This window comes from Microcaecilia unicolor, chromosome 5, assembly GCF_901765095.1.
Source record: "Microcaecilia unicolor chromosome 5, aMicUni1.1, whole genome shotgun sequence".
Taxonomy (NCBI): domain Eukaryota; kingdom Metazoa; phylum Chordata; class Amphibia; order Gymnophiona; family Siphonopidae; genus Microcaecilia; species Microcaecilia unicolor.
This window is the reverse complement of record NC_044035.1, coordinates 203,139,738-203,163,556: the sequence shown is the minus strand read 5'-3', so window position 1 is coordinate 203,163,556 and position 23,819 is coordinate 203,139,738. Positions and strand designations below refer to the sequence as shown.

Genomic DNA, 23,819 nt, shown 5'->3' with positions numbered 1-23,819 from the left:
AGTAATAGGAACTCCTTCTTGGCTTGCCAAAAGTCCTCCTAGCTGAGGCGCCCGGTGGGAGACAGAAGAGATGGCAGCAGTGTGTTTTTTGATTTGGTCATCAACCTCTTCAACCTTCCCTCCAAAAAGGTTATCCCCCCCGGCAAGGGGCATCCGCCAACCTCTGCTGAACAGAATGTTCCAAGTCAGAAACATGCAGCCATTAGAGTCTGCACATTGTTATACTTTGACTAGTTATCCTGGATGCCACATTAAATAGTGTCGTAAGTGCCCCTGGCCAAGAAATTTCGAAACCTTCAGCTGCTTGACCAACTGGCAAAAAGACTCTGCCAGCTCTGGAGGAAGCATGTCAACCAAGTTCGACAGCTGGTGCACCAAATTTTGCAAGTAAACGCTCGTGAAGAGCTGGTAAGATTGTTTATGGGAAATGAGCATTGAAGCCTGGTACATTTTCCTCCCAAAAGAATCCAGGGTTCTAGCTTCTCTGAATGGGGGCACCAAGGCATAGTCCCTAGAACTCCTGCCTCTTTGGAGAGCTAATGCCACCACCATGAATTGTGAAGCAACTAAAGCCTATCAAAACTGGGCGCACTGTGGAGCTAATACAGGGTGTCAATCTTCAGGGACTGACAGAGAGGATTCCTAGTTCCTGACGAGGACTTCCTTGCGTACCTCGTGCAGAAGGCCAGACACAGCCTCCTTAGGAGGAGATGTGTAGTCCAGGACCTCGAGCATCTTGGCCCTGGGCTCATCCTCCACCTCAAAAGGAAATGGAATGGGATCAACCATTTCCTTTACAAAAGATGGAAATGAAGCTCTCCGAAGCAGACTTTCTCCTTTCAGTTAGAGTGTGCTGCAGCAGCAAAGAAAGCAAATACACTGTTAGGAAAGGAATGGAAAACAAAAACAAGGATGTTATAATGCCTTTGTATCGCTCCATTGTGCAACCGCACCCTGAATACTCTCTGCAATTCTGGTTGCCGCATCTCAAAAAAGATATAGTGGAATTAGAAAAGGTACAAAGAAAGGTGACGAAAATGATAAAGGCTTGGAGAAGAGATAGCTGAGGGGAGATATGATAGAGGTATATAAAATACTGAGTAAACTGTAACAGGTAGACGTGAATCGCTTGTTTACTCTTTTCAAAAATATTAGGACTAGGGGGTACACAATGAAGCTACAAAGTAGTACATTTAAAACGAGTTGGAGAAAATATTTCTTCACTCAACATGTAATTAAACTCTGGAATTCGTTGCCAGAGAATGTGGTAAAATCTGTTAGCTTAGCGGGGTTTAAAAAAGGTTTGGATAGCTTCCTAAAAAAAAGTCCACAAGCTATTATTAAAATGGACTTGGGAAAATTCACTACTTATTTCTGGGATAAGCATAATGTATTGCACTGTTCTGGGAACTTGCCAGGTACTTGTGTCCTGGATTGGCCACTATTGGAAACAGGATACTGGGCTTGATGGACCTTCGGTCTATCCCAGTATGGCAACACTTATGTACTTATGAAGGATTCAGAGGGAATCCCATAAGACTTGACCAAAGAAAAGTACCTAGGATCCGCCTCTGAACCCCATGAGCACGCCTCTTCAGTGTCGAACAGTACCTCCCAATGGGATTGTTGAGACCGAATCTTCCTCAGTGACGAGGAACCATGTCCTCAAGAGCAGTGTTGAGAAGTTGACTTCAGTCTCAAATCCAGCAAAGCTTCCTCCACTTGTCGAGGGAGGGATGGCTTGGGTGACGATCGACACCAGGGCTGCAAGCAGTGCCAATATCAGAGGCCACACCGCAGGCTGAGGGCCAAGAAGGGCCACAATGGGAGGCAGGGAGGGAAAGCACCCCCCGATGCCAATGCATACCATTTTATAAGGTCATCCAGCAGCTCAGGGAACGAGACCCGGATGCGCTCATCGAGGGCAGACACCAGGAAAAACTAGGGTGCTAGTTGAGGAGCAGGTTGCAGAACTGCTGGGGTCGACGCAGGAGCAGAATCTCGTCTGCTAGGAGACAGGTGCCAGGAAGATCGCTCCCCCTCCATACAAGTAGGGGGAGCGATCTTCCTGGCACTGATGCTTCTCGGGTGCTGAATCCTTCAACACCCTGGAACTCCCAGCATCATGTGTCGAGGGTGACCAATGACGATGCATCTTGGCCTTCAACCAAAAGCATGTCACCAAGGCTCCTCGGTACCGACGAGGACAACGTTGAATCTTCATGTTGCCTAAGGGTCGGGTTCGACAATGGACGATCCCGCACAGGAGACCTTGAGGCAGTTGGAGACCCACTTGATGCTTCACTGCTCCCAGTGTGATTTTCAAGGTTGATACCGACATCTCCAACCTCGAAGCCAATGAACCAGACTTGGCTCCAAAAATCCTCTCTCATTAAGCCTCTCTGGAAAGCTAGGTCCTCTTCTTCATGTGAAAACAGAGAACACAGTTAGCAGGGCTATGGTTGGGCCCAAGACACTGCAGACACCAAGAATGGTTGTCCTTCCCAGAGATTGTCCGACTGCACCAGGTACAGAGCTTGGAAACCACTGGGAATCTTCGTGGACATGGACGGAAAATCGTCGTCGCCTAAACTAAACGACACAATGGTGCCTGAAAAAGGGGTAAGGCACGGAAAAAGGAAAGAGAAAGTTCTGGCCAGTCAGGGCCTAAAAGCAGCCTGATGACAAAGAAAAACAAACAAAACATAAAACCAGGCAGAAAAACTCTAATGGAGTTAAAAGAAAGGAAAATGGAGGATCAAACAACAGGAACACAATTAAGAAATTTAAAAAATAGCCGTAAAGCACAAAAATATAGCACTCTAAGACCGAGTGAATGAGGAGATAAGAAAAAGCACCTTCTCCTCATGCAGAAAAAGAACTGAGAAGACCACGTTTGCGTGACGGGCAGGAAGGCGTTCGCGCTCCACAAAACTCTCATTTAGCTTTAGTAAATGCCGGACCGAGCAACACGGATCAGAGTCACCCATTTGTGAGAATATAGTTACTTGCTTTCATATTCCGCTAATAGAAAAATAGATATTTATTTATTGCCTTTCTGAAGGAATTCACTCACAACGGTGTACAGTATAAGAGAAAGTCAAACATAAGCAATAGACAATTAGAGCAGTAGAAATATTCAGATAATACAAAATATGGCATAGAATACTAATTACAATGTCAATACAATATGTAATAAAAGCAATTTAATCGATAGTGTAGGCCAGTAGTTACCAAACTTGGTCCTGGAGGCACCCCAGCCAGTAAGGTTTTCAGGATACCCACAATGAATATTCATGAGAGAGGATTTGCATGTAGTGGAGGCAGTGCACTCATGAACATTTTGCGGGTATTCTGAAAACATAACTGGCTGGGGTGCATCCAGGACCAGGTTTAGGAACTACTGGCGTAGGGTACATAAGTAATGCCACACTGGGAAAGACCAAGGATAAGCAAAGAAGAAGCATATAGATAGGTATGAGAGTAAGAGGAGTTAGAAAATAAGGGGACTAATTTATTTGTTGCATTTGTATCCCACATTTTCCCACCTATTTGCAGGCATCCACTTTAAAGAAAGGTGCACATGAGGTCAGAGAAGTGATTAAATATCTCAGCTAGGGTTAAAAACCCAAGTTTTTACCTGCTTCTTGAAGTAGAAATAGTCTTATGTTAAGTGGAGAATTTCAGAGTACATTCCAGAGTGTGAGAGCTACTCTGGAGAAGGCTCACATGCGGGTAATATCTTTTGGAGAGCGTGTGGTTAGGTATACTCCTTGGGAGGATCTTAGTGTGTTTGGAGGTATGCAGAAGGTGATCCTGTACTTCAAGTACTAGGGGCCTTTTGCTTTAAGGGCCTTGAAGATTAGTTTTAAATTTAGCCCTGAATTGCACTGGTAGCCAGTGAAGGTTTTGCAAAGATGGCATGATGTGGTCACATCGCTTGCAACCTTGTATTAGTCTTGCTGCAGAATTCTGAGTCAACTGGAACTGCTGCAGATCCTTTGTAGTCAGACCAGTGTAGAGTGCATTACAGTAATCCAGTCGTGGATGTTATCATGACATGCACAACTGGGATAAGATTTGCCTGCTCAATGTAAGGAGAGAGGCAGCGTAGTTGTTGCAAATAGTAGAAGCAGAAGGTTGTTTGGATTCAGGGATCAGAGTAAGTGTTGAATCTAACTGTAATCCAAGGTTCCTGACTTGTGATTTGAGGGGGAGTTAGTACTTCCAAAAAGAGATTTTGATATCAGGTAGGTGTCCACTTGTGTTAGGGACCCAGAGAAGTTTAGTTTTCCTTGGGTCTAGGCAAAGTTTGTTGTGTTTAACCCATTCTTGAATTGATGTTAGACAGTAAAGTAAAATTATGTATCATAGCTGATAATTTTCTTTCCCATAATCATAGACGATCAATCCATAGACTGGTGGGTTGTGTCCATCTACCAGCAGGTGGAGATAGAGAACAATCTTTTGCCTCCCTATATGTGGTCATGTGCTGCCGGAAATTCCCCAATATGTCGATATCAAAGCTCCATCCGCAGGACTCAGCACTTAGAGAATTACACCCACAAAGGGACACTCTGCCCAGCTCACCACCGCCGAAGCGGGAGAGGGGAAATATTCCAGCGCACCACCGCCGGGGCGGTGGGCGGGAAACCACACCCGCCGATGCGGGGGGAACTGGCTTATCCTGCTACCGCAACCACGGGAGGAACTGGCTTACCCTAACACCGCCGAAGCGGGAGGGATACAAAGCTATCCTACAGCCGCACGAAGCAGGAGGGAGTGCCGGCATAATTTAGTTATTAATCCAGCCACCGCCGAAACGGGGGGAAGAGGAAGCAGCAGCTCACTGTAACACAAAATCGTCTCAACTCGAACAGACTTCAATTGGAAGAACTTGAACACGAAGTCCTTGTGAACTGGAAATGAAGACTGAACTTGAACCTGAAATATAACCAGAACACAAACAATACAGATATCTGGGAGGAGCTATGTATTGATCGGCTATGATTAAGGGAAAGAAAATTATCAGGTATGATACATAATTTTACCTTCCCTATCATCAAGCCGATCAATCCATAGACTGGTGGGATGTACCGAAGCAGTACTCACCCAGGGCGGGACATGGAAATCCCTGAACGCAACACTGAAGCCCCAAACTGGGCCTCGGCCCGAGCCGCCACATCCAAGCGGTAATGTCGTGAAAAGGTATGAGCCGACGACCAAGTAGCCGCTCTGCAAATCTCTTCCAAGGAGACAGATCTGGACTCCGCCAGAGGCTGCTTGTGCTCTATTAGAATGTGCCTTCAGCTGAATAGGCGGAATCTTCCCTGTCGCCACATAAGCTGCCGCGATCGTCTCCTTGACCCAACGTGCCACTGTAGGCTTAGATGCCTGCAGACCCTTATGAGGGCCTGCGAACAGCACGAACAGGTGATCCGACTTCCGGAAATCATTGGTCACTTCCAAGTATCTGATGATGACCCGTCTAACATCCAGGTATTTGAGCACAGGGTACTCCTCTGGGTAATCCTCCCTACGAAAGGAGGGTAGGTAAAGCTGCTGATTCACATGGAATCGAGAAACAATCTTGGGCAGGAAGGAGGGCACTGGGCGAATCGATATTCCTGCCTCAGTGAATTGCAGGAACGGTTCTCTACACAAGAGAGCCTGGAGCTCGGAAACTCTTCTGGCTGATGTGATAGCCACCAGGAAGACCGCTTTCAGCATCAGGTCCTTCAGCAATGCCCTTGGCAAGGGCTCGAACGGCGGCTTCTGCAAGGTCCGTAGTACCAGGTTGAGATTCCACGTAGGCACTATCGAGTGCAGAGGGGGGCACAGGTGATTAACTCCTTTGAGAAAGCGTACCACATCTGGCTGTGAAGCCAGGGAAGCCCCCTTCAGGCGACTCCTGAAGCAAGCTAGAGCCGCCACCTGGACTTTCAGTGAACTGAGCGACAGGCCTTTCTCCAGCCCCTCTTGCAGAAATGCCAACACTGAAGAAATTGGAGCCGTGAAGGGCGATACAGAGCCTGCCTCGCACCACGACACAAAGGTACGCCAAACCCTGGCGTAGGTGGCAGAAGTAGAGCGCTTCCTTGCTCTCAGCATGACCTTGTCTGAGAAGCCCTTCTTCCTCAGCCGCTTCCGCTCAAGAGCCAGGCCGTAAGACCAAAGGGGGAGGGATCCTCCATCACCACGGGACCCTGATGCAAGAGGCCCCGCTCCGCTGGCAGCCGCAGAGGGCCGCCCACCGAGAGTCTGACTAAGTCCGCATACCAGGGACGTCTGGGCCAATCCGGACCCACCAGGATCACCCGGCCCAGATACTTTGCCACCTGGCCTAGCACCCTGCCCATCATGGGCCAGGGCGGGAACACGTAGAGAAGCTCCTGTGCCGGCCACTGCTGGAGAAGAGCATCGACTCCCAGAGATTGAGGGTCCCGTCCTCTGCTGAAACAACGCAGCAATTGGCCGACGCCGCCATCAGATCCAGGCTCGGCCGGCCCCAGCGTTTTGTGATGTCCAAGAACGCCCGAGCAGACAGTTGCCACTCTCCGGGATCCAAGGTATGGCGACTGAGAAAGTCCGCCTCGATATTCATGACTCCCGCAATGTGGGCCGCAGACAGTTGTTCCAGATTCGCTTCCGCCCACAGGCATAGCTTCATGGCCTCCTTGGCTAGAGGGGCGCTCCTGGTACCTCCCTGGCGATTGACATAGGCCATAGCCGTGGCATTGTCCGACAGGACCCGCACAGGCCTCCGCATCAGTGCCGAGAGAAACTCTAGAAGCGCCAACCGAATGGCTCGGTGTTCCAGGAGGTTGATGGACCATTTTGTCTCTGCAGGAGAGCAGAGCCCCTGCACTGTCCGTCCCAGGCAGTGGGCATCCCAGCCCATCAAGCAGGCGTCCGTCGTGACGACAACCCACTCCGGGGTCGTAAGAGGCATTCCTGCGGACAGCTTGCCTGGCCTCAGCCACCAGCTCAGCGCCCTTCGCACCGCTGGATCCAAAGGAAGGCGTACGGCGTAGTCCTCTGAAACTGGAGTCCACCACCGCAGAAGAGAGTGCTGTAGTGGTCTGATATGAGCCCTGGTCCAGGGCACCACCTCCATCGTGGCCGTCATGGAGACCAACAGCTGCACATAGTCCCAAGCCCGAAGAGCAGGACTAGGGGGCATGCGATTAAACTACAGTGTAGTAAATTTAAAACAAATCGGAGAAAATGTTTCTTCACCCAACGTGTAATTAAACTCTGGAATTCATTGCCGGAAAATGTGGTGAAGGCGGTTAGCTTAGCAGAGTTTAAAAAGGGGTTGGACGGTTTCCTAAAGGACAAGTCCATAAACTGCTACTAAACGGACTTGGAAAAATCCAAAATTCCAGGAATAACATATATAGAATGTTTGTACGTTTGGGAAGCTTGCCAGGTGCCCTTGGCCTGGATTGGCCGCTGTCGTGGACAAGATGCTGGGCTCGATGGACCCTTGGTCTTTTCCCAGTATGGCATTACTTATGTACTTATGTAAGTAGAGGAGGCTAGGAACTGGTCCATCTGGGTCCGAAGCTTGACGCTCCGGTTGTCCAGCAGGAACACTCTGCCCACTTGGGTGTCGAATCGAACTCCCAGATACTCCAGGGACTGAGTCGGGCGCAGCTGGCTTTTCTCCCAGTTGATGACCCATTCCAGGGAGCTCAGAAGAGCAATGACCCTGTCTGTAGCTCTCCCGCACGCCGCATAGGAAGGGGCTCGGATCAGCCAGTCGTCCAGATAGGGATGGACTTGCACTCCCTCCTTGCGGAGGTAGGCCGCGATGGCCACCATTACTTTGGAGAAGGTCCACAGAGCCGTAGCCAACCCGAACGGGAGGGCTCTGAACTGGAAGTGTCGGCCCAGCACTGCAAAACGCAGAAAGCGCTGATGAGGCGGCCAGATGGGAATATGTAGGTAAGCTTCCTTGATGTCCAGGGAGGCCAGGAATTCTCCCTTTTTCACCGCAGCTATTATGGAGCGGAGGGTCTCCACCCGGAAGTGCCGAACTTTCAAGGCCCGATTGACTCCTTTGAGGTCAAGAATAGGCCAAGCAGAGCCTTCTTTCTCTGGCACCACAAAGTAAATGGAGTAGCGCCCCTTGCCAAGCTGATCTACTGGCACCGGGACCACCGCGCCCAGGCGGATCAGGTTGTTCAAGGTATGCTGCACGGCAGCTGCTTTGACCTGAGACTTGCAAGGAGAGTTTACAAACCCGTCTCGTAGGGGTCGAAAGAACTCTAGCTTGTAACCATCTCTGATGACTTCCAGAACCCAAGCGTCTGAAGTTACCCTGGTCCACTCGCCCAGAAACGAGGACAACCTTCCTCCTATCTGCACTGGGCCATGGACCAGGTCCCCGTCATTGGGTACGCGACCCTGGGGGCGGGCCGGACGCGGTCCCTACGAAAGGAATGCTGCTTGGGGGAGACGTTCCGTTTGAAGGAAGCGGAGGCAGAGGAGGCCGACTTGCCCGGGCGATACCGACGGGCTTCCTGGAATCGGCCCTTAGAGAAACCAGGACGGGCACTGCCGGCCCGAGTCCTGACCTCCAGCAACCTCTTGCCCTTGGGCGTACCCAGCTCCGTCACGATCTTGTCCAGCTCGTCCCCAAACAGCAGCTTGCCTTTAAAAGGCAGCTTGGCTAGGCGAGATTTAGAGGCATGGTCAGCAGACCAGTGCTTAAGCCAGAGCCACCGCCGCGCAGAGACTGTCTGAGCCATACCCTTGGCCGAGGCTCTCAAAACATCATACAGCAAGTCTACCAAGTAGGCCAAATCTGACTCCAGGGTCGGCCATTCCGCCCTCCAGGAAGGGTCCGAGGGGGAAGCCCGCTGCAAAACAGTCAGACACGCCCTAGCCACGTAGGAGCCGCAAACCGAGGCTTGCAAACTCAGAGCGGCCGCCTCAAAGGACGACTTTAAGGCCGCCTCAATTCTCCTGTCCTGGGCGTCCTTCAGGGCAGTGCCACCTTCCACCGGCAGCGCCGTTTTCTTAGTCACGGCAGTGATTAAGGAATCTACCATGGGCCAGACAAAGGCTTCCAGTTCCCCCTCAGGTAAGGGGTACAGACGGGACATAGCCCTGGCTACTCTCAGGCTCGCCTCAGGGGCATCCCATTGCGCTGAAATTAAGGTCTGCATGGCTTCATGAACGTGGAAGGTTCTAGGCGGGCGCTTCGTTCCCAGCATAATGGCGGAGCCAGTAGAAGCTGAGAGAGAGCCTTCCTCCGAAGAGGCAATCTTCAAAATGCTCATGGCCTGCACAAGCAGGTTGGGCAAATCCTCTGAGCGAAAAAGCCGCGCTGCAGAGGGGTCATCCGCTCCATCCGAGCGAGGATCAGTCTCCTCCATAGATTCCGCTAAGGATCTCTGGGAGAACTCAGACACGCTGCTGTCATCCACGTCAGAGGAGACCGAGTCCCCCGAGGGTGTAAGAGCCACCCGAGGGCGCTTAAGCATAGAGGCCTCATCGCCCCGATCAGAGAGGTGAGTAGGGGCAGTGTTCTGCATAAGAAAAGCCTGATGCAGCAGCAAAATGAACTGAGGGGAGAACCCCCCCCCCAGTCTGTGCATTTCTGCAGCCTGTGCCGCGGCCCTAGAGGCACCCTCCATCTACGCTCCCAGTAGCGGGGGGGGGAGGTGTGTTGCGCGTCCAAAATGGCGTCCAGGGCAAAACTCCGAGGAGCCGCATGGGAAGAAGGGCGTTTTAATTTTGCCGACTTCTTACTGTCGCCCGATTCAAGGGCGACCAAGCTGTTAACGTCTCCCATCTCGAGGGCGGCCCAAGAAGACGACGACCAAGCCGCGTGCCCGGTCACGACCGGGAGGGTAGCCAGCGGGGGATGGGCACCTAAGGTGGGAAAGGCCGCCGCGCCGGAGGAAAAAACGGTTAACTCTCCCGGCTCCGAAAGGGCGCCCAAAGAGGGCGACTCTACCTTCGAGCCCCCGCTTCCCCGCTAGGCGCGCGAACGCGTTCCGGTGTGCGTCTTTTCGCGCCCTTGCCATCCGAGGCCATAGCCACGTGGAGACCGTTCGAGGAACCCCCTGCCCGCTAGTAAAAGGTAAAAATTACCTGCTTCTTGCTCCGAGCAGCGACGACTTGTTCCAGTGAGCAGCTGCAAATGGACGTCCTTTTTGAACGTTTAAAATTTTTTTTTTTTAACTTAGCCAGTGGGAGGGGGGAGAAAAGGAGGGACCTGGCACCACCAGGTTTGCACTTGCTCACGAAGAGCCCTCAACAAAACCTAAACAATTAGGCTTGGAGACCTAGCCAGAGCTGCTGCTGTGTGACCACACACCTGCTGAGATAGAGAACATACTGCGGAATTTCCGGCAGCACATGACCACATATAGGGAGGCAAAAGATTGCTCTCTATCTCCACCTGCTGGTAGATGGACACAACCCACCAGTCTATGGATTGATTGGCTTGATGATAGGGAATCAGTTTATTCAGGGCTGTAGGAAGTCATATTAAAAAGGTTTATCAGTAGCTGCACTTCAACAGCGTAGATGTAGCTGTCCATCGACAGCTCGGCTAGTGGCTTGAGGTAAATATTAAACAAGAAGAGGGGACAGCATCGATCCTTGAGGTACCCCACAGGTCAGTTCCCATGGTGGCAATGAAGTGCTGCCAAACATTACGGACTGTTGACTCTGTGATAGATAGGATCTGAACCAAGCAAGTACTGTTCTATTGATACTTGTTTCTGCCAGTCGGGCTAGCATATCATGATCCACATCAAAAGCTGGTGAGAAATCTAGCAGTACTAACAAGGCAAATCCCCTTTCTTGGTTTCTGTGAAGATCCATCTATTAGGGATAGGAGGGCCGTTTCTGTTCCATAACTGGATCTGAATCCAGATTGGCATGGATCTAGCCAGTTTCTCTCTTCTAGCCAATCACTGAGTTGAATTCAGGCTGTTTGTTCTATAAGTTTTCCTAGAAATGGGATACTGGATAATGGCCGGTAACTTTCAAATTTGTCCTGGTCAAGTTTGTTTTTCTTTAGCAAAGGGTGCCCCACTGCCTTTTTTAATGCTGTAGTTGCCCATTAGAGAGGAGTTCACGATTTTTGTGGTGCCTTCTATGAGGCTCATACTTCCCTGCTACACTATCTTTAATGGGCAGGGGTCTAGGGAGCAGGTCAAAGGTCTCTTAGAATTTTGTCAAGGCTCTCCTCTGTTATTGGGTTAAAAAAGTGTCCCATATGTCTGTGTCAGAAGGAGGAGAGTTTGGAGACAAGGGGCCAGATGCACTAAACTTAACGAGCCATTAACGAGCAAGTAGTAAACTGTGGCATGCACTAAATGCTTCTCCGAGCCATTTTCCGATCACGGTAGCAGCTAACAAAACGGAATACAGATGAACAAATTAGTACCCGAATGTGTATATGTAGCTCCGCCCCCTCACACCTGGGTGTGATGTAAGATAGAAGCAGGATTCCGGTTAGTCTGATGTCAGTAGTCATGGCAGCTTTTCCGGAACCCAGCACCCAGGAATGGGGAGAGGACCACAAAAACTAACCTCGTCACCTAGCCTCGAAGGATAGATGAGGAAATATAAACTAAATTCAGGATTTCTCCCTATTTCTTAGGAGGCAATAAGTAAAAATTTGGTTTCCTGAAACAATATAAAAAGTTTATTTAAAGACATTTCCCCTTTATTGTAAAAGTGACAAAGATATTATTTTTCCCAACAACTCAAAAGTTAATTATGTATCAATTCGTATTATGTTTCTAAATATTTCTTATTTTCTTTCTTTCCTTACAGGAACCTCTTACATCAGTAAAACAGTTATCAGGTAAGTTTTATACTTCGGTTCACCAAGTTCTTTAACTAAAAGTAGAATCTCTCTTTTCCTTCTTTTCTATAACCCTTAAGAGTTTGATTCTTTGTGGGGGGGGGGGGGGGTTCTCTCTCTTACAGGTATATTGTCAAGTTCATCAAAATTCCCGGAATTTAAGGTAAGTAACCCCTTTTTCTTAGTTTCTCCTAACCAATCCTAGCCTCTTGTGCTCCCAGAATTTTTCGTGCTTACCACCAAGTCACTTCGCTGCTGAAGTTAGGTTTTCCTCTGGCAAGACGTGAAGACTTTCTTGCGTGGGGGCCCGTGACATCTTCTGGAACTCGTCTGTCCTCTATTATGCAGGTCTTCCTCCTACACCTTTCTCTTAATAAACTAAAATGGATGCAAAACCCTCACTTCCTCAATTTTTTCAAATGTTTTCAACTAGGGGACAATATTTACCAAAAATACTGTGGCCAGATAACTCTATTAGAATAAAATTAAATAAAATCCCTTACTATCCAGGCCTATTCTAATTATTTTTTGTGTTGTAAATGTCCCTCAGCTAATAAAGAGTGACTGATAACTTTTCATTTGCTGCATAACTCCCAACATTCCATTATCAGCACTGATACCAACATTCTATTCCTTTACTTCCCATTGTCTGGTCTGGGAAGAAAAGTGAGCCCTTAGGTCCCGTAAGGCCCCGAAGGACCTCAGAGGACAGCTGTGCAACCCCAAGTGTTCACCCGCGGCGACCACCGTTCACCGAGGGTTGAGCCCCCAGCTGCAGGCGGCCAATGGGACTTCCGGAACCGCGGGGTTGACGGACTGACCCAGCACTGGAACCGGGAGCGGAGGGAGCAGGTGGAAAGTCAGAGAAGTCCAGGAACAGGCAACAGGTCAAGGTAGGCGGCTAACAGAGTCGTCCAAAAACAGGCAACAAGTCAGGGCAGGCAGCTATCAGGGTTGTCCAGTAACAGTCCAAAGGTCAAACCAGGAAAACAAGGGAACGCACAGAGAACAGGAGCACACGAAGACTGGCCTCGGGAAACAGAACCTGAAGCAACATCCTGTTTCAGCCCCACTCCTTAAATACTGTCAGCATTCAGCCGCCCAGCCCCAGCCGACATGGCCGGCCAATCGGAACCCGGCTACTGAAGAAATCCCTCTGGTTGGTTCCGTTCGGCCTCTCAGGCGGAGCTACAGCACCGGCATCCCAATCTGGTCCCTCTGAGGCGGAGCTTCGGGTTCCCGTGCCCGAAAATGGAGAAGACGCCGGCCATCGCGTCTCAGTGCCATCTTCCCTGCTAGTGCAAGCGCGGACTCCGTAGCCGGCGACTGAGAGCCTGGAAGCCGCGATCGCCGGCCTACGGGCCCGGCCGCGGTTCTAAAATGGCCGGCCATCGCCGCAAGGAATACCGGCTCGGCCCAGACTGTACTCGAGATAGCCGGCCATCCGGGGAACCGTCGGGTAAGTCCTCTCTGGCTGCAGAACTTTCCTCCCGGCCCTTGCTTCCCGCAGAGGAGCAGCCTGAGGGAGCGAAGGATGTGACACCCATACAATCATACAACTCACCAAGATTTTCCCTTTCACCTGTTATTTTATTCCATACAAACCCTTCCTATCACATTCACAATACTTCCTTTTGGCTGTCACTTACTCAATTAAACCCCGCTACCCTGAAATTCCCTCAACAGATACTCAAAATTTTCAGACTCAATAAAACTCTAAAACAACTCTCCCCAATTACACCTTCTCTCTCACACTCACCACCTTACACTCACTATCACTAAAATCACTCTAAATAAACCTCTATTACACTCAAATCCTATCCACGACAGCGGCCAATCCAGGCCAAGGGCACCTGGCAAACTTAAACATTCTATACATGTTATTCCCGGAATTGTGGATTTTTCCCAAGTCCGTTTAGTAGCGGTTTATGGACTTGTCCTTTAGGAAACCGTCTAACCCCCTTTTAAACTGTCAAGCTAATCGCCTTCACCACATTCTCCGGCAACTAATTCCAGAGTTTAATTATGCGTTGGGTGAAGAAAACTTTTCTCCGATTTGTTTTAAATTTACTACACTATAGTTTCTTCGCATGCCCCCTAGTCCTAGTATTTTTGGAAAGCGTGAACAGACGCTTCACATCCACCTGTTCCACTCCACTCATCTCTCTATATAAAACGCACCTCCAACGTTCTATGAGGCCAAGTTTCCCAGCATTCCAAGTACTTGGTTATGGTGTAGATCAGTTTTCCACCATGAGTGCCTGCCCCGCCCTCACGTCACAATGCGATGACAAAGAGTGGCCTAGTGGTTAGGGTGGTGGACTTTGGTCCTGGGGAACTGAGGAACTGAGTGCGATTCCCGGCACAGGCAGCTCCTTGTGACTCTGGGCAAGTCACTTAACCCTCCATTGCCCCATGTAAGCCGCATTCAGCCTGCCATGAGTGGGAAAGCGCGGGGTACAAATGTAACAAAAACAAAACACTCGAAGAAACAAAACCCACACCCGCTCCCTCCCATACCACAGCAGGGACAGAGCCAGCCATACTGATCATCACAGGAAGGGAGAGACAACCAAAACATAAGAGGCAGGGAGCCAGGCAGGCAGCCTGAACGTCGGAGGGAGGGAGCGAATGAAAGAACTAGCCAGACAGACAGACAGACAGACACAACGTGGGAGAGAGGGAGCCAGCCAGCCAGCTTCATCATGGCAGTGGGAGGGAGGGAGCCCACCGAGGAGCACGAGGCCGACACCGAAAACAATGCACCGGCGTTAGGTAAAACAAACAAACGCCCACAAGTGCACACCTTCCTCCAACACTTCCCAGAGAACAGAGGATTAGCCATAACCATAAAGACACACAGCTAAACTCCTTACTCCACCAGTTCACACAGACAGCTACCATGCTATGCAGCAGTGACATAACTCCCCTTCACTGGCAGACAGGCAGGGAAGGAAGGAGGGAAGGGGGGGCCCACTCCTTACTCCACCAGTTCACACACAACAGACGATTACCATGCTATGCAGCACTGACATGGCTCCCCTTCACTGGCAGGCAGGCAAGGAAGGAGGGAGTGGAGGGGGGAGGGGCGACACCCTGCCACACACACACACTCTCTCTCTCACAAACACACTCGCACACGATCACTCTCTCTCAGTCACAAACACACACTTCCATCTGCCATGGACACAGGGAAGGAAGGGGGCCACCCTAGGGGAGGGTGCACACACTGGCACACACTCTCAATCCCACACACACTCTCTCTCACACAAACACACATGTGCACCTGGGTCGGTGGGAGGGAGGGGGGGCCACCCTGGCACAAAATCCCTTTCAAAACATTCATTGCACAAAACAAATACCTTGCTAGGGCCCGTTTCATTGCTCTCAGAAACGGGCCTTTTTTACTAGCTATTTAATATACCTCTATCATGTCTCCCCTCAGTCGTCTCTTCTCCAAGCTGAAAAGCCCTAGCCTCCTTAGTCTTTCTTCACAGGGAAGTCGTCCCATCCCCGCTATCATTTTAGTCACCCTTCGCTGCACCTTTTCCAATTCCACTATATCTTTCTTGAGATGCGGCGGCCAGAATTGAACACAATACTCAAGGTGCGGTCGCACCATGGAGCAATATAACGGCATTATAACATCGTCACACCTGTTTTCCATACCTTTCCTAATAATACTCAACATTCTATTAGCTTTCCGAGCCGCAGCAGCACACTGAGCAGAAGATTTCAGTGTATTATCGATGACAACACCCAGATCCCTTTCTTGGTCCGAAACTCCTAACGTGGAACCTTGCATGACGTAGCTATAATTCGGGTTCTTTTTTCCCCACATGCATCACCTTGCACTTGCTCACATTAAATGTCATCTGCCATTTAGCCACCCAGTCTCGTAAGATCCTTCTGTAAGTTTTCACAATCCTGTCGCGAGTTAACAACTTTGAATAACTTTGTGTCATCAGCAAATTTAATTACCTCGCTAGTTACTCCCATCTCTAAATCATTTATAAATATATTAAAAAGCAGCCGTCCTAGCACAGACCCGAGGAACCCCACTAACTACCCTTTCTCCATTGTGAATACTGACCATTTAACCCCACTCTCTGTTTCCTATCCTTCAACCAGTTTTTAATCCACAATAGGACTTTTCCTCCTATCCCATGACCCTCCAATTTCCTCTGTAGCCTTTCATGAGGTACCTTGTCAAACGTCTTTTGAAAATCCAGATACACAATGTCAACCGGCTCCCCTTTGTCCACGTTTGTTTACTCCTTGAAAGAATTGAAGTAAATTGGTCAGGCAAGATTTCCCCACACAAAAGTCGTGCTGACTCGGTCTCAGTAATCCATGTCCTCGGATGTGCTCTGTAATTTTGTTTTTATAATAGCCTCTACCATTTTCCCCGGCACCAACGTCAGACTCACCGGTCTATAATTTCCCGCATCTCCCCTGGAACCTTTTTTTAAAAATGGGTGTTACATTGGCCACCCTCCAATCTTCCGGTACCACACTCGATTTTAAGGATAAATTGCTTCACTAGCAGTAGCTCCGCAAGCTCATTTTTCAGTTCTATCAGTACTCTAGAATGAATACCATCCGGTCCAGGAGATTTGCTACTCTTCAGTTTGCTGAACTGCCCCATTACGTCCTCCAGGTTTACCGTGAAGTCAGTACGTTTCTCCAACTCATCCACTTGAAATATATCATTTCCAACACCGGTATCCCACCCAAATCTTCCTCGGTGAAGACCGAAGCAAAGAATTCATTCAATCTCTCCGCTACGTCTGTCTTCCTTGATCGCCCCTTTTACCCCTCGGTCATCCAGCGGCCCAACCGATTCTTTTCCGGCTTCCTGCTTTTAATATACCGAAAAAATTTTTACTATGCTTTTTTGCCTCTAATGCTATCTTTTTTACGTAATCCCTCTTGGCCTTCTTTATCTGCGCCTTGCATTTGATTTGACACTCCTTATGCTGCTTCTTGTTATTTCAGACGGTTCCTTCTTCCATTTTCTGAAGGCATTTCTTATAGCCCTAATAGCTTCCTTCACCTCACTTTTCAACCAGACCGGCTGTCTTTTGGACTTCCGTCTTTCTTTCCAAATTTGTGGAATAATTTGGCCTGGGCCTCCAGGATGGTATTTTTGAACAGCGTCCATGCCTGTTGTACAGTTTTTACCCTCTCAGTTGTCCCCCTAAGTACCAGTATCAGCTAAACGCGCTGGGATTGGCCGAGAGAGACCTGGAGGGAGGGACTCCAAAAAGTTTTGATTTGGACGTCCTCGCACATTCCGATCATGTGGGGGGGGAGGGGGCACAAGCTGAAAACATTGCAGGTAGGAAAAACACGTCCAAGAAGGACGCCCATCACAAAAGCTGCAGGAAGACGTCCAGCTCGTCTTAAATGTCCCTGACGAGCACTTGGATGTTTTTTTTCTTCACAGAAGTCCTTCCTAATTGCCTGATGTAAGCCTGCCTTTAACATGCAAAGCAGTAAACAATAAAAATGTTACACAAGCGAAGAGCAGTAGCACTTAAATTAACTGGGGCTCTTTTCAGCACTCTTTCTCTTCTGAGGTTCAGGCTGCTGACAAGTTTCCTGCTCGTCAGGGACGTCCTTTTTTTTTTTGTTTGTTTGTTTTTTTGAATGGACATCCATAAAGAACATCCTTGGCATGCACAGACCAGCCGGCATAATGCTTGGCTGCTCTGCGCATGCTCGACCGGCTTCTGAGGGAATAGAGAATGCAAGTGAGCTACAATGAGCAACTCATTTGCATTCTGTTTCCTTGATGCATTCCTGCTGCTTACCGATTCACTAAGGAATCGGTAAGGGAAGGACAATAACGATTGTTTTAGTGCATCTTCCCCTAGGTGGTGACTTTTAATTTTGTTGGTAAAGTATACAGCAAAATCATTACAGTTCAGTTTTGACTGGGCAGGCTGGTTCTGATGTGGGGGATGCTAAAAATTATTAGGGAACTACTTCAAAAGAAGATATATCGGAATTAAAAAAAGGTTCAAAGGAGAGCAACTAGTATGATAAAGGGGATGGAACTCTTCTCAAATGAGGAAAGGCTAAAGAGTTTAGACCTCTTCCCCTTGGAAAAGGACACAGATGAGGGGAGATATGATTGAGGTCTACAATCTCCTGAGTGATACAGAATGAGTAGAAGTGAATCAACTTTTTTTACTTGATCCAAAAGTTACATGGAAATAATTTTAAAACAAATAGGAGGAAATATTTTTCAATCAACAAATAGTTAAGCTCTGGAACTCTGTCAGAGGACGTAATAACAGTGGTTAGCGTATCTGTTTTAAAAAGTTTGGACAAATTCCTAGAGAAAATGTCCATAGTCTGCTATTGAGACAGACATGAGGAATCTACTGTTTGCCCTGGGGTTGGTAGCATGGAATATTGGCACTATTTGGGTTTCTGCCAAGTACAGTGACCTGGCTTGGCCACTGTTGGAAACAGGATACTGGGCCAGATGGACCATTGGTCTGACCCAGAATGGCTATTCTTAACACGCAGAACGAAGGATATCTCCTGCATCCACCCTGGCTATCACAACTTGGATGTTGAAAGCAACTTCCGGGAAAGATTCCAATAAGAGGTGTTACCCATTTAAGTGGAGGAAGTTTGCTGTCTGGTGTGACAGCAAGGCCTTAGATCCCCTCCCCTGCCCTACATAAAAACTGCTTGAATACCTCCTGCACCTCTGAGTCTGGTTTGAAAACCAACTCTGTAAGAATTCATTTAAGTGCAATTAGTGCTTATCCTCACCATACTGGACGTATGCCCATCTCTTTACAGCCAATAGTTGTTTGCTTCATGCGAGTAGGTTATTGACAAAGACCCGTCAAACCTCCAACTGTGTCACAGGAACTCAGCTGTGTCTTCACCCTGCTGATGAAAGATCCTTTTGAGCCACTTGATTACTTGATTTCTCTCAACTGAAGTATTTGACCTGGAAAGTTGTGTTTTTGGTGTGGTCACTTCAGCTCGCAGAGTCAGTGAGCTTCAGGCACTAGTAGCTGATCCACCTTATACTAAGTTTCAGAACAAGAGTAGTTCTCCACACACACGTTCCTTGCTAAGGTAGTGCCAGAGTTCCATCTTAGTCAATCAATCTACCAACATTTTTTCCAAAATCACATGCCCATCCTGGCGAGAGTACTGCATACCTTAGATTCTCAGCCTTAGCCTTCTACCTTAGCCCACAGACAGTCCACCCAGCTTTTTGTTTCTTTTGACCCAAACCGGATGGCGGAAGACATCGCCAAATGAACAATTTCCAATTACATCTCCTTTACTTATGCCTAGGCTGGGCTGACTCGAGGGTCATGTCAAGGTTCATAATGTTAAAGCCATGGATATATCAGTAGCTCACTTGAGGTCAGCCTCCATAGAGGAGATTTGCAAAGCTGCAACATGGATATCTGTGCACATATTCACAATCTATTACTGCCTTAAGCAGGACACCCATCGTGACAGCCAGTTCGGACAAATAATCCTGCATAATCTATTTGGTGTCTAAAATCCAACTCCATCCTCCTAGGCCCAGTTTTGTTCTATTCCAGGCTGCATGCCACAGCATAGTTTCAGGTCTCGATGTTTCAAATCCCTATTGTCTTAGATAGTTGTTTTCGGTGAGCCTGGTAGCTAGGGATTCCCAGCTGTGGGAATACAACGGCCTGCACATCCTCGGAGAAAGAAAGTTACTCAACTGTAGAGCTAAGTTACTCACCTGCAGCAGGTACTCTCTGAGGACAGCAGGCATATATTCTCACAAATGGGTAACGTCATCCGACAGAGCCCAGTGCAGACACTGCCAAAGTGTACTGATACTTTAATCTTAGTGCCCCCACCGTGCATATGCGGGTGCCTTCCCATCAAATGAATGAGCACAGGACCAGCAGTACAGTGTTAAATCTAAGAAAACTCCAAGAGAGGTGGGTATGTTGTGAGAATATATGCCTGATGCGCTGCGCAACCCTGGTAGCGCTTTAGAAATGTTAAATAGTAGTAGTAGTATGTCCTCAGAGAACACCTGCTACAGGTGAGTAACTGAGCTTTCTCAGTGGACAACCAGGCATGATATTCTCATAACTTGAGGAACTGTAATACCCTCTCTTGGTGGGGAATCATAGTCAAGAACCTCAAAAAGTTCTGCTCAAGGTTTCTCCTGTTTCCAGCGTGAGCCATTTCACAAACAAAACCTGGAAAGGATATACTTTCTGGGGGAGGTTTTCTCCTCCAAGGAGGCAGAGAAGGCTCAGATGATGCCATAGCACTCCTCAATCCTGTGGGTCACGGCACATCCTCCCTCAGGCTGGTCATTTTCCCATTTCAGCTTCAAATCCAAGCAAAAAAAAATCAAGCCACAGATTTTGGCCACGAATTTGGTTTCAGTCAGTCTCTAAGCTGATTAGAATAAATGTCATGCAGCACCTACGCTACTGAAAACAGACAAAGATATATTTTGCTTATTCTGTCTTCAGACCTGAGAAAGGGTGTTTCACCTTCAGAAATCTTGATACATAATTCATATCTAGTTTAAAAACCAGATACCTGAACTTGTGTCATAATTTGACAACACTAAGAAAACTACAAATTCAGTTTAAAGACATACCTGGATTTTCAGGCCCAGATGCATCAACCATACGTAAAAAAAAATCTAAAACGTTAAAGTCCTTAACGAATTTGAAAAAACGAAGCATGCAGCAAAAAAACAAGTCGCACATGTTCAGTGCGGTACTCAAAAGTACGTGTCAAAGATTCGTAATCCCCGTCGGTAATCGGCCCCTAAAGCATGCGCAGAGCAGCCAAGCGTTATGCTGGCTGCTCTGTGCATGCCACAAACGTCCAAAACAGCAACAACAACAAAAAAAACTCAAACAGTGACTCCCCGCTTCCCTCTGCATAAAATAAAAAATGAACACAAAATCGAAAAAGGATCAGGAGGGGGCAAAGGCACTCGTCAGAAGCGTCCTGTATGGACGGCCTTCCCCCCCCCCCCCCCCCCCCCGAGGTCGACGCTGTTCCCCGCTTCTGCTCATATAAAATAAAAAATTAAAACAAAACTAAAATGTTTAGCAGCCCCGGTCCCCCTCCCTTCCTGTCTCTCTCTGTACTCCTTCTCCCATAGCTCCGCCTCCCAGCATCCTCCGCACCGTCGCCGCCGCTTCCTCCTCTACCGGACACCCCCTCCGCTTTACTGGCCCGCGCAGCGCCTCTCACCTCTGTGTGAAGGCACTGCACGGGATGAACAGCTGATCGACGATCACTGCTGCCTCCTCCAACGTCTCTCTCTGTTCTTCCTGGGCCCGCCTTTGCCCCCTCCCGATCCTTTTTCGATTTTGTGTTCATTTTTTATTTTATGCAGAGGGAAGGGGGAAGCCAAGTGTTTTTTTTATCTCACTTTTGTTTTTAAACATGCCAGCTTGGATTTTCATGGTGCAGGGGGAAACGGGGAGATGACAGCTCAGGCCTTAATGACATGTCTGAGCTGACGTTAAATTTCTCACGGAAAATGATTCATTGCCATCATCGGTATGGTTAGTGCATTCCAAATTGTCCACATTTCAATGTTAATTTCTCGTTTGCATTCCGTTTACGTTAGCTGCTAGCGTCGTCGGAAAATGGCCTTTAATGCATGCTACATTTCAAATTTTCCTCGTTAGAGGGTCATTAAAGGGTCGTTAAAGTTTTGTGCATCTGGGCCTAAGTGACAACCAACACCTGCACTAATCACTAGGCTACTCCTCTCTACCTCTTACTCGGTGTTCTGGATACTTAAGGTATAGAGGTGGCCGGTGCCATTATCCAAGTACAAGCGATATTCAGTGCCAGTATGCAGATGGCCATCCAGGCAACCTACAACACACACAAAAAAAAACCTGTTCTAATTTGCTCTGAATATCACAGTATTTGGATAAATCCTGTCTTCGCCCCAACCTCCCAGGTATGGTCTACAGAAATTTTCTGTAGCATTATATTGGTAATGTTGCTGCAAATCCAAGTAAGGCCTAGACAATAGCACTTACCTAAGCAGAAGTTCTGCTACCTTGGTGCCACCATCGGGCAGAAAGTTTATTGTTTTTATGAAAAAGTATACAATTGTGAAAAAAATAAGAGAAACTCATGCACAGAACATAAAATTACTCTCTTACCTAAAGTGAATTCCCATTGTTCATTCCCAAGGGAGCGTTCTGGCACCACTTCCAGATCTAGCATTGGCTTGTCGAGAGCAAGGATCCACTAGCAATAGTTGGTCACAATATATTTGCAGCTGGAATTTGTGCTCTGATAAAGGGAATTGAGGGGGGGGAGAGAAGAAAAACTTGTAAAACGTCCCTTTTCCAAGTTGGTATAATGGATACAAATGATAAAGGGAATTTCGGGGGGGGGGGGGGGGGGGAGAGAGAAGAAAAACTTGTAAAAATTCCCTTTTCCAAGTTGGTCAAGTATCAAGTATACTGGATATAAATGCTAATAATAATAAATATTAATTATCCCTAGAACTCCAGACGCAGGACTAGCAGATGGTAAACTTTTTTATTGAACCAATTATCCAACAATGCAATTGTATGTAAGATTTCAATCAGATGTCAAATGAGACCTATACAACATAAATGTTCATACCTTTTACACCAATCTGACAAATTACCTTCAGAAACTTACACCTGACCTGTTGATGTTTTTCTTCAAGGCATAAGCAAGTTTTAAAATATAGAAGTATGCCTGTTATGGCAATCCCTATCCCACCCAGTATTACTCCACTAAATTAAAAAGTAACAGGAAGTACTTGTGCAACTATGCAGAAAAAATGTTCAAATAGGGTGAAAAACTTCTGTGCAAAATATTTTTTAATTTATCATCAGAATACCATAGAAGCTAGACTTTTTTGTTGTTGTTAAATAAATCTTATACTGATTCAACAAAAAAAAAATGACTTTGGATCTGCAAAAAATTTTAAAATCCAGCTCTTCCAGGATTCTAAGTATACATTAAAAACAAACAAAAAAAGGGATAATTCAATCTTAACAAAAATCGCAAATTTGTCTTCAATGCCTTTCTTATTACGAAAAAACATGCTTTGAATTTCGCATGTAAAGCGTGAAAGCAGAGGAAAACATAACTTATTTCCGTCTGTTCTCTACGTACTTATTTCTCGAGAGTAAACACAGGATCAGCTAAAAAGGCCTCTTCTTAAAGCTTGGGAAGACAACAATCCCCGAAACTGACACTATTTTTGCAAAGTTCAAAGATATCCACAGAGAGAGAGAGAGAGAGAGAGAGCGACAGGACTCTCTCAGCGGATAATAAAAACCTCATATTCGAGGACCCAAGAAGCAAAGTAATAACAGAGAGGCAGACGACACAGGCAAGCAATTAACAGAAACAAAAAAAAAAAAACATACAATAAAATATGTCCCAGAATGCTAATCTTGGTCGACCGGTAAACTGGCTATAGACAACAATCCCCTTCTCCTCTCCTCATAAACGTACAAGCATCGAACCAACACCTTCTTTTCCCCTCCACAGTTTAGTTTTATATAAGGACACAGTCTGCTCTGCTTGCTGTGAAGCGAAGCCTTTACGACTGCCGTAAATGAAAGACGTTCAACGTGGTTGGCGCCGGCGGTTGTTCGCGCGTGAGAGGCGAGAGAGCATGGGTGGTGGTTGGCTGGCTATTGAAACACGACTAACCCCCCTCCTTTACCTTCTCACTTACATAGTTATATTCTTTGATATGACTATTTGATTATTCCTTGTATTTTGCATTTCTTATCCCTGTATCATGATATATTTATAAACAATTTCAAGATCGAAATACGACTAGAAGGATTTGGACCGGAGGGTGCGGAGCTTCTGTAGCAGATATGGAAAAAGTTGATAGAGATTAGCGATCGCTTTAGGGTTCAATTTAGGAGAACGATGGATAAACAAATTAACTGCTTATTGGATGGCC

The 23,819-nt window shown here is 47.6% G+C and overlaps 1 protein-coding gene across 4 annotated transcripts in view; it reads right to left on the bottom strand.

Annotated features, from left to right (window-relative positions):
* C5H16orf70 (chromosome 5 C16orf70 homolog) overlaps positions 1-23,442 on the bottom strand; it is a 1,028,424-nt gene extending 1,004,982 nt beyond the window's left edge. Inside the window, exons 1-2 of one of the 4 annotated variants that reach the window (XM_030203715.1) lie at positions 23,357-23,442; positions 22,018-22,150 (exon numbers count right to left, since the gene is read on the bottom strand). In XM_030203715.1, coding sequence (XP_030059575.1) covers positions 22,018-22,081 — 64 coding nt within the window. In that variant the 5' untranslated portion in view covers positions 22,082-22,150; positions 23,357-23,442. Of the gene's footprint in view, positions 1-18,628; positions 18,706-22,017; positions 22,202-23,268 lie in introns of those variants that run through there. The other 3 variants (XM_030203714.1, XM_030203713.1, XM_030203716.1) reach the window with 3 other exon arrangements.
* Between the last annotated feature and the right edge of the window lie 377 nt (positions 23,443-23,819).